General features: G+C 54.2%; 1 protein-coding gene across 2 annotated transcripts in view; it reads left to right on the top strand.

Annotated features, from left to right (window-relative positions):
* MATR3 (matrin 3) overlaps positions 1-14,687 on the top strand; it is a 77,554-nt gene that overhangs the window by 52,131 nt on the left and 10,736 nt on the right. For both annotated transcript variants that reach the window (XM_075344238.1, XM_075344236.1), the window contains one exon: positions 13,193-13,242. In XM_075344238.1, coding sequence (XP_075200353.1) covers positions 13,193-13,242 — 50 coding nt within the window. The remainder of the gene's footprint in view (positions 1-13,192; positions 13,243-14,687) is intronic.

The following is a 14,687-nucleotide window of genomic DNA, read 5'->3' as shown; positions in this document are numbered from 1 at the left end:
CTGCAGCGACTGCGGCGTGCGTATGGGTCCGGGACTACCGCGCCGACCGTGCACTGCCGGCCGGCCGCGATTTTAACTTTAGTCCCCGGCTTTTGCGGCCTAGTATGGGATTCTCCCGCCCCCAGGCCTGCCAGTCAGGGAAAAGGGCGGGACGGTCGGTATGACGCCGACAGTGAGGGCTGGAGTACACGGAGCTGTCCTCCGCCCCCCTCACTACCCACGCTGGGGCACCAGATTCCCGCACTTTTTATGACTACGCCCACGCCTCCCTCCTCCTCAGAGAACGCCGTCAGCCATGTTTTCAGCAACTTCTGGCTGCAGCTGAGGGAGACCCGGGGCAGAGAATCTGGTGGCCACAAGCCACATCCGCAGCCCCTGGGGGAATCTGCCGGACAGGAGACTGAGTATCGTCAGGGACATGGCCCTGCATCTGAAATTATTAAGGAAGCTACTGGCGGGAAGAGTACTTCCATGCCACAAACCAAAACCAGGAAACCTGCCCAGGGTAGGATTCAGTCGAGGTTTCGTTCCTTTCGTTCCTCCAACTGGTCGTCCTCTAAGCCCTAGGCCTCGTCCACTAACTCAGCCAAGGACCAGAAATCCAACTGGCGCCCAAAAGCGCGTCCACAAAAGACCGCAGGAGGTGCTGCCGCCAAGGCAGCCTCCTCGTGACTATCTGTCAGCGCCAGCAACGTCCTTAGTCGGTGGCAGGCTCTCCCACTTTGGCGACGCGTGGTTTCAACATGTCTCCGATCAGTGGGTGAGGGACATCATCTCCCACGGCTACAGGATAGAATTCTCTTCCAGCCCGCCAAACAGATTTTTTCTGTCAACTCCCCCCTGCTCCAAGGCCGCCGCCTTCTCACAGGCCGTGGCACCCTTGCAGGCCAACGGAGTAATTGTACCGGTTCCCGCCCGGGAACGGTTCAGAGGTTTCTACTCAAATCTCTTCCTAGTCCCCAAAAAGGACGGTTCCTTCCGGCCCATCCTGGATCTCAAGCTTCTCAACAAGCATGTTCAGATGCGGCATTTTCGCATGGAGTCTCTGCGATCAGTCATTGCCTCAATGACCCAAGGGGATTTCCTGGCATCCATCGACATCAGAGATGCCTATCTGCATGTGCCAATTGCAGTTTCACACCAGCGTTGGCTACGTTTTGCAATCGGAGAGGAACATTTCCAATTCGTGGCTCTCCCCTTCGGGTTGGCCACAGCTCCTCGGGTATTCACCAAGGTCATGGCAGCAGTGATTGCGGTCCTGCACCTACAGGGGTTGGCAGTGATCCCTTACCTGGACGACCTTCTAGTCAAGGCTTCCTCCAGCGTGGACTGTCAGCGGAGTGTCTCGCTCACTCTCGCCACTCTAGCCCAATTCGGGTGGCTTGTCAATCTTCCCAAATCCACTCTGACTCCGACCCAGAGTCTCACGTACCTAGGGATGCAGTTCGAGACACTGCCGGCACTTGTGAAGTTGCCCTTAGTCAAACAGCAGTCCCTCCAACTGGCGGTGCGCTCTCTGCTGAGGCCCTGCCGTTATTCCCTCAGGCGCCTGATGCAGGTGCTGGGTCAGATGGTGGCGTCAATGGAGGCTGTTCCCTTTGCCCAGTTCCATCTGCGTCCCCTGCAGCTGGACATTCTCCGCTGTTGGGACAAGCGGCCTTCCTCCTTGCACAGTTTAGTGGCTCTGTCGCCACAGACCAGGAGCTCTCTTCAGTGGTGGCTTCGGCCCCTCTCTCTGTCTCAGGGGCGCTCCTTTCTGGCCCCGTCCTGGGTGATCCTCACCACGGATGCCAGTCTGTCCGGCTGGGGAGCGGTATGTCTCCACCACCGAGCGCAGGGCACTTGGACTCCGTCCGAGTCAGCCCTTTCGATCAATGTGCTGGAAACCAGAGCCGTGCTTCTGGCTCTCCTAGCTTTTCACCATCTGCTGGTGGGCAGGCACATCCGAGTCCAGTCAGACAACGCGACAGCGGTTGCCTACATCAATCACCAAGGCGGGACACGCAGCCGCCTGGCAATGTTGGAGGTACAACGCATCCTTCAATGGGCGGAGGAGTCCAAGTCCACCATATCCGCAGTCCACATCCCAGGCGTGGAAAACTGGGAGGCAGATTATCTCAGCCGTCAAACCGTGGACAGTGGCGAGTGGTCCCTGCACCCGGCAGTTTTTCAGTCAATCTGCCGCAAATGGGGCACTCCGGACGTGGACCTAATGGCATCCCGCCACAACAACAAAGTTCCTGTTTACGTGGCTCGCTCCCACGATCCTCAGGCCTTCGCAGCGGACGCTCTGGTTCCAAACTGGTCCCAGTTTCGTCTGTCCTACGTGTTTCCCCCTCTAGCCCTCTTGCCCAGAGTCCTGCGCAAGATCAGAATGGAGGGCCGTCGAGTCATCCTCATTGCTCCGGACTGGCCCAGGCGAGCTTGGTACCCAGACCTGCTCCATCTGTCCGTAGAGGTGCCGTGGCATGTTCCGGACCGTCCAGATCTTCTCTCACAAGGTCCGTTTTTCCGCCTGAATTCTGCGGCTCTCAGATTGACGGTGTGGCTCTTGAGTCCTGGATCTTGACGGCTTCTGGTATCCCTCCTGAAGTCATCTCCACTATGACTCGGGCCCGTAAGTCTTCCTCCGCCAAGATCTATCACAGGACTTGGAAAATTTTCCTGTCCTGGTGTCGCTCTTCCGGCCATCCTCCTTGGCCATTCTCGTTGCCGACCCTTCTGTCCTTTCTACAGTCCGGTCTGCAGCTGGGACTGTCCCTCAACTCTCTGAAGGGACAAGTCTCAGCTCTGTCAGTGCTGTTCCAGCGACGTCTCGCCCGGCTGGCTCAGGTCCGCACCTTCATGCAGGGCGCGTCTCACATCATTCCGCCTTACCGGCGACCCTTGGACCTCAATTTGGTTCTCACGGTTTTGCAGAAACCCCCCTTTGAGCCTCTTAGGGAGGTTTCTTTGTTTCGTCTTTCACAGAAAGTGGTCTTTCTAGTGGCCATAACTTCCCTCAGGAGAGTCTCCGATTTGGCTGCGCTCTCTTCGGAGTCACCTTTTTTGGTTTTTCATCAAGACAAGGTGGTTCTCCGTACGACTCCGGACTTTCTTCCTAAGATGGTCTCTCCTTTCCACCTTAACCAGGACATTACCCTACCTTCCTTTTGTCCGGCTCCTGTTCATCGCTTTGAAAAAGCGTTGCATACTCTGGATCTGGTGCGTGATCTCCGGATCTATGTGTCTCGCACCGCTGCTCTTAGGCGGTGCACTTCTCTTTTTGTACTAACCACAGGTCGGCGCAAGGGCCTCTCTGCTTCTAAGCCGACCTTAGCCCGTTGGATTAGGTCGACCATTTCGGACGCCTACCAGTGTTCTCAGGTGCCTCCCCCGCCGGGGATCAAGGCACACTCAACCAGAGCTGTCGGTGCCTCTTGGGCTTTCAGGCACCAGGCTACGGCTCAACAAGTCTGTCAGGCTGCCACTTGGACTAGCCTGCATACCTTTTTAAAGCACTACCAAGTGCATGCTCATGCTTTGGCAGATGCGAGCTTGGGCAGACGCATCCTTCAGGTGGCTGTCGCCCATTTGTGAAGTTAGGCTCCGCCTACTTCTTAGTTTTTCTGTTTATTCCCACCCATGGACTGCTTTGAGACGTCCCATGGTCTGGGTCTCCCATAGGAACGATAAAGAAAAAGAGAATTTTGTTTACTTACCGTAAATTCTTTTTCTTATAGTTCCGTATTGGGAGACCCAGCTCCCTCCCTGTTGCCTGTTGGCAATTTCTTGTTCTGCGTGTTATCACCGGCTGTTGTCGTGGACAGAGTCTCCGGTTGTTCCGGTTCTTGCGCTGTTTTTACTTGTGGGTGGCTATTCTCCTTCAGCTTTTGCACTAAACTGGCTAGATCTGGTTCTCCAGGGGGTGTATAAGCTCAGAGGGAGGAGCTACACTTTTAAGTGTAGTACTTTGTGTGTCCTCCGGAGGCAGAAGCTAAACACCCATGGTCTGGGTCTCCCAATACGGAACTATAAGAAAAAGAATTTACGGTAAGTAAACAAAATTCTCTTTTTCCAGGATAACCTTGTATGCGGCTTGATTTATACATCCTTCACAAAGTTTAATCTGCCCAATTCCAGCCTTGCTGAAGCATCCCCAGATCATCACCGATCCTCCACCAAATTTCACAGTGGGTGAAAGACGTGTGCGCCTCTCCAGGTCTCCGTCTAACCATTAGACGACCAGGTGTTGACTCTAATTTTCAGCTTTGCCCATCTGAGAAGATTACCTTACTCCAGTCCTCTATGGTCCAATCCTTATGGTCTTTGGCAAACTGCAGCCTGGCTCTCCTTTACTTCTGATTGATGAAAGGCTTTTTTCTAGCTTTACATGACTTGAGCCCTGCCTCTAGGAGGAGCCTATTACGAACTTTTCTTGCCGTGCACTTCACCCCAGAGGCCATTTGCCAATCCTTTTGTAGGTCACTTGATCTTATCCTGCAGTTGCTGAGTGACATTTGAGTATGATGACGGTCATCCCGGTCAGTGGAGAGTCGCTTTCGCCCTCTGCCGGTCTGTAGCTTTGCTGTCCCCAATGCCTGCTGCTTGACCTTGTAATGGACTGCCGTCTTAGACATTTTAAGGATGGAGGCAACAAGACGCTCCCTGTATCCCTCTGCTAGTAAAGCCAGAATTGAGCCATTCTTTTCCTTACTCAACATTTTTCTTTTCTTCGGCGCTCCATTGGGAGACCCAGACGATTGGGTGTATAGCTACTGCCTCCGGAGGCCACACAAAGCATTACACTAAAAAGTGTAAGGCCCCTCCCCTTCTGGGTATACACCCCCCGTGGGATCACGGGCTGCTCAGTTTTCAAGCTTTGTGCGAAGGAGGTCAGACATCCACGCATAGCTCCACTGTTTAGTCAGCAGCAGCTGCTGACTGTCGGATGGAAGAAAAGAGGGCCCATACTAGGGCCCCCAGCATGCTCCCTTCTCACCCCACTCTGTGTCGGCGGTGTTTGTTAAGGTTGAGGTACCCATTGCGGGTACGGAGGCTGGAGCCCACATGCTGCTTTCCTTCCCCATCCCCCTGAAGGGCTCTGGGGAAGTGGGATCTTACCGGCCTCCAGACTCTGAGGCCGGGCTCCATCCACAGACCCGGAGATCCTGCTGGATACGGAGCTGAGTGCCGTCAGGGACAAGGCCCTGCAACATTCAGGTACTCTGTGTCCCCGTACAGACAGGCACAGACACACGCCAGAGTTGCTGGGTGTGCTAGTGCGCCGGGGACAGTAGCGCTGCGCGCCTGGGTCTTATTCACTACAGCTTAGCTGAGTGACTTTCTGTGTTGGGAACTACCGCGCCGACCGCCCCTGGAGCGGCGGCGCGGCTGAGACTTGTAGTGCGCCGGGGACTCGCGCTGACCGTGCCTTTACGACGGCAGCGCTCATAAATCTAGTACCCGGCTTTTGCGGCCTAGCTCCGTTTCGTTCCCGCCCCCAACCCTGTCAATCACGGAAGGGGAGAGACGCTGTACAATCAGTCAGCGCCGAGGGCTGGAGTCTTATTTACATACTCCAGCCCTCTCACTCGGCACAGTGGGACGCCAGTTTCCCGCTCTTGTCTGCAGCACGCCCACGGCCCGCCCCTCTTCACAGGACGCTGGCAGCCATTTCTGCATGCAGTCTGAGCTGGAGAACGGACAGAGCCCTGGGAGACCCAGACAAGGGATTCTGGCGACCACACACCCGCTGTTAAGCGGGCGGTAAGCAGCACAAAAGTGCTGACCCCACTAGTGCCACAGTGTTATTTAGTGTACTTTTTGTCTGTAACTATATATTGCACTGTACGGTCGCTTCTTGGCTTATACCCCATTGCTCTGAGGAGACAACAGCATGTCATCCGCAAAAAGCAAGGGTGCCAAGGCACAGGCTTTATATGCTGCTTGTACCGCATGTGGGGCTGATCTACCGGCAGGTTCCACTGACCCCCATTGTGTGCAATGTTCGGTCCCTGTGCCACTTCGTCAGCCGAAGTCTATGCTAGTAGTGGCCCAGGCAGAGACGCCTGTGAACCCTGCCCCGGTAACGGGGACAGAGTTTGCAGTTTTTGCTGATAAGATGTCTGTGACTATGACAAAAATTCTTGAAACTTTGCAGTCCAGGCCGGTCACTCAGACCATGGACACTGTTGATGCAATGTTCCCCGGTCCCCCTCAGTTGGAACTAGTCCAGGCTACAAGGGGGTCTCAGGCATCACAGGCTGAAGGCTCTGACTCGGACGACAGTCCCAGGCAGCCTAAGCGAGCTCGCTGGGAAAGACCCTCGACGTCATCACACTGGTCAGGGTCTCAGCCAGAGGCTTCTCTGTATGATGAGGCAGAGGTAGCTGATCAGGAGTCTAATCCTGAGACCGCTCTCAATCTGGATACTCCTGATGGTGACGCTATGGTAAATGATCTTATAGCGGCCATCAATAGACTGTTGGATATTTCTCCCCCAGCCCCTTCAGCAGAGGAGGCAGCTGCACAGCAGGAGAAATTCCATTTCAGGTATCCCAAGCGTAAATTGAGTACTTTTCTGGACCACTCTGACTTCAGAGAAGCAGTCCAGAAACACCATACTTATCCAGACAAGCGTTTCTCCAAACGTCTTAAGGATACACGTTATCCCTTTCCCCCTGACGTGGTCAAACGCTGGACCCAGTGTCCAAAAGTGGACCCCCCAATCTCCAGGCTTGCGGCTAGGTCCATAGTTGCAGTGGAAGATGGGGCTTCACTAAAAGATGCCAATGACAGACAGATGGACCTTTGGTTGAAATCTGTCTATGAAGCTATCGGCGCGTCGTTTGCTCCAGCATTCGCGGCCGTGTGGGCACTCCAAGCTATTTCAGCTAGTCTGGAGCAGGTGGACTCTCTCATACGTCCATCAGTGCCGCAAGTGGCGTCCTTAACCTCGCAAATGTCTGCGTTTGCGACTTACGCTATCAATGCGGTCCTAGACTCCACGAGCCGTACCTCAATGGCGTCCGCCAACTCTGTGGTTTTGCGCAGAGCCTTGTGGTTAAAGGAATGGAAAGCAGATTCTGCTTCCAAAAAATGCTTAACCAGTTTGCCATTATCTGGTGACAGACTGTTTGGTGAGCAATTGGCTGAAATCATTAAACAGTCCAAGGGTAAGGATTCTTCCTTACCCCAGTCCAGATCAAGCAAACCTCAACAGAGGAGAGGACAGTCGAGGTTTCGGTCCTTTCGAGGCTCGGGCAGGGCCCAATTCTCCTCGTCCAAGGGGACTCAGAAGGAGCAGAGGAGCTCAGATTCCTGGCGGGCTCACTCACGCCCAAAGAAAGCAACAGGAGGAACCGCTTCCAAGGCGGCTGCCTCATGACTTTCGGCCTCCTCCCTCCGCATCATCGGTCGGTGGCAGACTCTCCCGCTTTTGCGACATTTGGCTGCCACAGGTCAAGGACCGGTGGGTAACAGACGTTTTGACTCACGGGTACAGGATAGAGTTCAGTTCTCGTCCTCCGCCTCGGTTCTTCAGAACTTCCCCACATCCCGACCGAACCGATGCCCTTCTGCAGGCGGTATGCTCTCTAAGGGCAGAAGGAGTGGTGATCCCTGTTCCTCTTCAGGAACGAGGTCAAGGTTTTTACTCCAATCTGTTTGTGGTGCCAAAAAAGGACGGCTCGTTCCGTCCTGTTCTGGACCTAAAACTGCTCAACAAGCACGTAAAAACCAGGCGGTTCCGGATGGAATCCCTCCGCTCCGTCATTGCCTCAATGTCTCAAGGAGATTTTCTAGCATCAATAGACATCAAAGATGCTTATCTCCACGTGCCGATTGCTCCAGAGCACCAGCGTTTTCTACGCTTCGTGATAGAAGACGACCATCTTCAGTTCGTAGCCCTGCCCTTCGGTCTGCCGACAGCCCCACGGGTTTTCACCAAGATCATGGCAGCAGTGGTAGCAGTCTTGCACTCTCAGGGACACTCGGTGATCCCTTACTTAGACGATCTGCTTGTCAAGGCACCCTCTCAAGAGGCATGCCAACACAGCCTAAACGTTGCGCTGGAGACTCTCCAGACTTTTGGGTGGATCATCAACTTTTCAAAGTCAAACCTGTCACCGACCCAATCACTGACATACCTTGGCATGGAGTTTCATACTCTCTCAGCGGTAGTGAAGCTTCCGCTGGACAAGCAGCGGTCACTACAGACAGGGGTGCAGTTTCTCCTTCAAGGTCAATCGCACCCCTTAAGACGCCTCATGCACTTCCTGGGGAAGATGGTGGCAGCAATGGAAGCAGTCCCGTTTGCCCAGTTTCATCTGCGCCCACTTCAATGGGACATTCTCCGCCAATGGGACGGGAGGTCGACTTCCTTAGACAAGAAAGTCCTCCTCTCCCAGACGGACAAGGACTCGCTTCAGTGGTGGCTTCTTCCCACCTCATTATCACAGGGAAGGTCCTTCCTACCCCCTTCCTGGGAGGTGGTCACGACAGACACGAGTCTGTCAGGGTGGGGAGCAGTTTTTCTCCACCACAGGGCTCAGGGTACGTGGACTCAGCAGGAGTCCACTCTTCAGATCAATGTTCTGGAAATCAGGGCAGTGTATCTGGCCCTACTGGCCTTCCAACAGTGGCTGGAAGGAAAGCAGATCCGAATTCAGTCGGACAACTCAACAGCGGTGGCATACATCAACCACCAAGGCGGGACACGCAGTCGGCAAGCCTTCCAGGAAGTCCGGCGGATTCTGCTGTGGGTGGAAGCCACGGCCTCCACCATATCCGCAGTTCACATCCCGGGCGTAGAAAACTGGGAAGCAGACTTTCTCAGTCGCCAGGGTATGGATGCAGGGGAATGGTTCCTTCACCCGGACGTGTTTCAGGAAATCTGTCGCCGCTGGGGAATGCCGGACGTCGACCTAATGGCGTCTCGGCACAACAACAAGGTTCCGGCCTTCATGGCGCGGTCTCGCGATCAAAGAGCTCTGGCGGCAGACGCCTTAGTGCAGGATTGGTCGCAGTTCCAGCTGCCCTATGTGTTTCCACCTCTGGCACTCTTGCCCAGAGTGCTACGCAAGATCAGGTCCGATTGCCGCCGCGTCATACTCGTCGCCCCAGACTGGCCGAGAAGGTCGTGGTACCCGGATCTGTGGCATCTCACGGTCGGACAACCGTGGGCGCTGCCAGATCGACCAGACTTGCTGTCACAAGGGCCGTTTTTCCATCTGAATTCTTCGGCCCTGAACCTGACTGTGTGGCCATTGAGTCCTGGATCCTAGCGTCTTCAGGATTATCTCAAGGTGTTGTTGCCACCATGAGACAAGCTAGGAAGCCCACGTCTGCTAAGATCTACCACAGAACGTGGAAGATATTCTTATCCTGGTGCTCTGCTCAGGGAGTGTCCCCCTGGCCATTTGCATTGCCTACGTTTCTTTCCTTCCTGCAGTCTGGGTTGGAAAAAGGTTTGTCGCTCGGCTCCCTTAAAGGGCAAGTCTCAGCGCTATCTGTATTTTTTCAAAAGCGTCTAGCACGACTTTCTCAGGTACGCACGTTCCTGCAGGGGGTTCGTCACATCGTCCCTCCGTACAAACGGCCGTTAGACCCATGGGATCTGAACAGGGTACTAGTTGCTCTCCAGAAGCCGCCCTTCGAGCCTCTGAGGGAGGTTTCACTTGCTCGACTCTCACAGAAAGTGGCCTTTCTAGTAGCGGTCACGTCTCTTCGGAGGGTGTCCGAACTGGCAGCGCTGTCATCTAAAGCTCCCTTCCTGGTGTTTCACCAGGACAAGGTAGTGCTGCGCCCGATCCCGGAGTTTCTCCCTAAGGTGGTATCCTCCTTTCATCTCAATCAGGATATCTCCTTACCTTCTCTTTGTACTCATCCAGTTCATCGGTATGAAAAGGATTTACATTTGTTAGATCTGGTGAGAGCACTCAGAATCTACATTTCCCGCACGGCGCCCCTGCGCCGCTCGGACGCACTCTTTGTCATTGTCGCTGGTCAGCGCAAAGGGTCGCAGGCTTCCAAATCCACCCTGGCTCGATGGATCAAGGAACCAATCCTTGAAGCCTACCGTTCTGCCGGGCTTCCGGTTCCTTCAGGGCTGAAGGCCCATTCTACCAGAGCCGTGGGTGCGTCCTGGGCATTACGACACCAGGCTACGGCTCAACAGGTGTGCCAGGCAGCTACCTGGTCGAGTCTGCACACTTTCACCAAACATTATCAGGTGCATACCTATGCTTCGGCGGACGCCAGCCTAGGTAGAAGAGTCCTGCAGGCGGCGGTTGCCTCCTCGTAGGGAAGGGCTGTTTTTGCAGCTCTAACATGAGGTATTAATTTACCCACCCAGGGACTGCTTTTGGACGTCCCAATCGTCTGGGTCTCCCAATGGAGCGCCGAAGAAGAAGGGAATTTTGTTACTTACCGTAAATTCCTTTTCTTCTAGCTCCAATTGGGAGACCCAGCACCCGCCCTGTTTCCTTCGGGATTTTTGGTTTTTTCGGGTACACGTTGTTCATGTTGAACGGTTTTCAGTTCTCCGATGTTCTTCGGATTGAATTTGTTTAAACCAGTTATTGGCTTTCCTCCTTCTTGCTTTGGCACTAAAACTGAGCAGCCCGTGATCCCACGGGGGGTGTATACCCAGAAGGGGAGGGGCCTTACACTTTTTAGTGTACTGCTTAGTGTGGCCTCCGGAGGCAGTAGCTATACACCCAATCGTCTGGGTCTCCCAATTGGAGCTAGAAGAAAAGGAATTTACGGTAAGTAACAAAATTCCCTTCTTAATCTCCTTTGGCGAGGTTACAAGTTATTTTTTCATTCCTATTACTTTCGGGATATCACTAGCACTTGTTTTGCCTCCAGCTTGTCCAATGCAAGAGGATTGTGAAGACCACAGCAGTGTTTTACACTTTCCCTCATTACTTAAGACTTGGTTCAGGTGATCACCTCATCAGAAGCGCATTAAGTGGAATTCATCTGACACTGAAATGGAAGTCAGACATGTAGAGAAGATGATTTTTATAACAATGAGCAGTTCTCTCTTAATTTTTGCCAGAGCTGTGGGACACTGCAAATGACACATCCCTGCACCTGGATCTCAGCCCCTACATTATGCTGCTCTCGGATTACATAATAAAAACCTATTAATATATCTAATATATAAAGCTGAATGTGTGTGTGTGTATGTGTGTATGTCCGGGATTGGCATCTGCACCGTCGCAGCTACAGCCACACAATTTTGCACACTCACACTTCTGGACCCCGAGAGCGTCATAGGCTACGTTTTGAGGGGAAATCTTAACCCCACTCTTTACAGTTAATCGCCAAAAAACCTGCCTCCATTAAAGCGAACGGAGCTGGGAGCCACAGTGCAGCCAGAACTTCAGAAGAATGCGCAGCCACGCCCTTATATAGAATGTTGGCGTGTCACAATGCAGCCAGGGAAAGAGGCAGACACAGACAGGGAAAGAAACAGACATAGACAGGGTAAGAGACAGACTGGGTGAAAGAGACAGACGGGGGGGGTGAAAGAGACAGACGGGGGGGTGAAAGAGACAGACGGGGGGGGGGGTGAAAGAGACAGACGGGGGGGGGGGGGGGTGAAAGAGACAGACGGGGGGGTGAAAGACAGACGGGGGGGTGAAAGAGACAGACGGGGGGGTGAAAGAGACAGACGGGGGGGTGAAAGAGACAGACGGGGGGGGTGAAAGAGACAGACGGGGGGGGGGGTGAAAGAGACAGACGGGGGGGGGGTGAAAGAGACAGACGGGGGGGGGGGTGAAAGAGACAGACGGGGGGGGGGTGAAAGACAGACGGGGGGGGGGGTGAAAGACAGACGGGGGGGGGTGAAAGAGACAGACGGGGGGGGGTGAAAGAGACAGACGGGGGGGGGTGAAAGAGACAGACGGGGGGGGGTGAAAGAGACAGACGGGGGGGGGTGAAAGAGACAGACGGGGGGGGGGTGAAAGAGACAGACGGGGGGGGTGAAAGAGACAGACGGGGGGGGTGAAAGACAGACGGGGGGGGTGAAAGACAGACGGGGGGGGTGAAAGAGACAGACGGGGGGGGTGAAAGAGACAGACGGGGGGGGTGAAAGAGACAGACGGGGGGGGTGAAAGAGACAGACGGGGGGGTGAAAGAGACAGACGGGGGGGGGTGAAAGAGACAGACGGGGGGGGTGAAAGACAGACGGGGGGGGTGAAAGACAGACGGGGGGGGTGAAAGACAGACGGGGGGGGTGAAAGACAGACGGGGGGGGTGAAAGAGACAGACGGGGGGGGTGAAAGAGACAGACGGGGGGGGTGAAAGAGACAGACGGGGGGGGTGAAAGAGACAGACGGGGGGGGTGAAAGAGACAGACGGGGGGGGGGTGAAAGAGACAGGCGGGGGGGGTGAAAGAGACAGACGGGGGGGGTGAAAGAGACAGACGGGGGGGGTGAAAGAGACAGACGGGGGGGGTGAAAGAGACAGACGGGGGGGGTGAAAGAGACAGACGGGGGGGGTGAAAGAGACAGACGGGGGGGGTGAAAGAGACAGACGGGGGGGGGTGAAAGAGACAGACGGGGGGGGGTGAAAGAGACAGACGGGGGGGGTGAAAGAGACAGACGGGGGGGGGTGAAAGAGACAGACGGGGGGGGTGAAAGAGACAGACGGGGGGGGTGAAAGAGACAGACAGACGGGGGGGGGTGAAAGAGACAGACAGACGGGGGGGGGTGAAAGAGACAGACAGACGGGGGGGGGGTGAAAGAGACAGACAGACGGGGGGGGGTGAAAGAGACAGACAGACGGGGGGGGGGTGAAAAAGACAGACAGACGGGGGGGGGGTGAAAGAGACAGACAGACGGGGGGGGGGGTGAAAGAGACAGACGGGGGGGGGGTGAAAGAGACAGACGGGGGGGGGGGGTGAAAGAGACAGACGGGGGGGGGGGGTGAAAGAGACAGACAAAGTGACAGACTTTATAATTACATTTCTATCTATTTGTTTTGTGGTTTTTGTGTGCACAATACATTTTTGTTAATAAATTCTATTTTGTTAACCGCAGTTATTAACCCGGGCGAAGCCGGGTAGTACAGCTAGTCTAACATAAATTTTATGTAAATCTCCCCGATATGACTCTAGAGAGATGGGCCTTTTTATTTTGTGCTGGTTTTTGTTTTGTTTTTTTTTTAATGGTCTTTTACTTATTCTCCCCCCCCCTTTCAGATCCCAAACAAACTTATTGAACAAAGGGAGAAGGAAAAAGAAAAGGGCCGGTAAGTATTTTTTTCACTGTGTGTGTGATTTATGTACAATGTGAATCTGCTTCGATGACCGTCTTTCCGGCTTCAGATTCTGATGTTTTGATGGGATTTCTGAAAAGTTCAGGGGAAGACATGGGTCAGCTCGCCCTCCCTCGGTGTCAGATTTACAGTTTTCGGGTGGGGTTTGAAGGATGGAAATCTTGTGTAAAGAAAGCTCGAGTCAAGTTTACCAAATTATTTTTTGTCACAATTGGGAAATTGGTGTGAAAACATCTGTAATTGCTCGACTCCGCCAACAAAGACTCTAAAAGAGTGTAAATAAAATAAAGAATTGGGGACAAACAAAAAGGCACAAAACTAGACAAAAGGCGCAGAGGCAACAATGAATCAAAGCCATAGCGCGAGTCAGAGTATTGCTGTTAATGGGAAGAACCGAAAGTCTAATTCTAATTAGTTTTTAGTGTGAAAGTTACAAGATTTTTATTTTTTCATAGTGAGATGGAGATTATGTACCGTATTTTTCCGCTTTATAAGACGCACTGGATTATAAGACTCACCCCAAATTTAGACATTAAAAAAAGATGAAAAATGGGGTCCGTCTTATACTTCGGTGTTTGTTTTACCGGAGGGGGGCAGCAGTGGTGGTGAAGCGGGGTCACAGGAGGCAGAGATTGTGGTGGCAGGTGCAGCGGGTCAGGTGCGGTGGGTCAGTAGTGGCGGCAGGAGCAGCGGCAGGTGAGTGGTGCAGCAGGCCGGTGCGGTGAGTGTCCCAGTGTCCGCGGTCCCGGTTCAAATGATGGCGTGGAGTGGTGCATGTGCAGATGGAGCTCTCATCCAAGGGCTCCATATGCGTCCGCTTCATTTTGAAACTGGGACCGCGGACACACTGGGTAATTTGCTGCACAGCCGCCTGCACGCACAGAGTGGCAGCCAGCAGGCTACCCGCACAGAGGCACCTGGCTGCCGCCCGCGCGCAGGTGCAAGCACCCGACTGCCGCCCGCACAGGCATCCGACTGCTGCCTGCATGCAGCCACAGGTACCCGGCCACCACACGCATGAAAGTACAGGAACTCGGCCGCTTGCACGCAGCCACAAGGGCACCCGATCGCTGCAAAGACAGGACCCCCAGGTAAAGCTATATTCGGATTTTAAGACTCATCCCTCATTTTCCTCCCAAATTTTTGGGAGGAAAAGTGCGTCTTATAATCCGAAAGATACGGTATATGCAGCATCCCCCTACTTTCTCCTTCACTGCATTGCGCCACAAGCAGTAGAGATGCTGCGGTGTGACGCTGGGCTGTGATGAGCGGTGAAACACAGCCCAGTCACTCAGGAAGACTGGAGCCGCAACGGCGATGTCTGGTCAACTGGAGGTTGACGTGACCTCACCGGATCCCAGAGGTCATGGAGCCTGAGGGATTAGGGGGGTCACGTCATGGAGATGAGCGGGCCGTGA

This window comes from Anomaloglossus baeobatrachus, chromosome 4, assembly GCF_048569485.1.
Source record: "Anomaloglossus baeobatrachus isolate aAnoBae1 chromosome 4, aAnoBae1.hap1, whole genome shotgun sequence".
Taxonomy (NCBI): domain Eukaryota; kingdom Metazoa; phylum Chordata; class Amphibia; order Anura; family Aromobatidae; genus Anomaloglossus; species Anomaloglossus baeobatrachus.
This window is presented reverse-complemented; position numbering and strand designations above follow the sequence as displayed.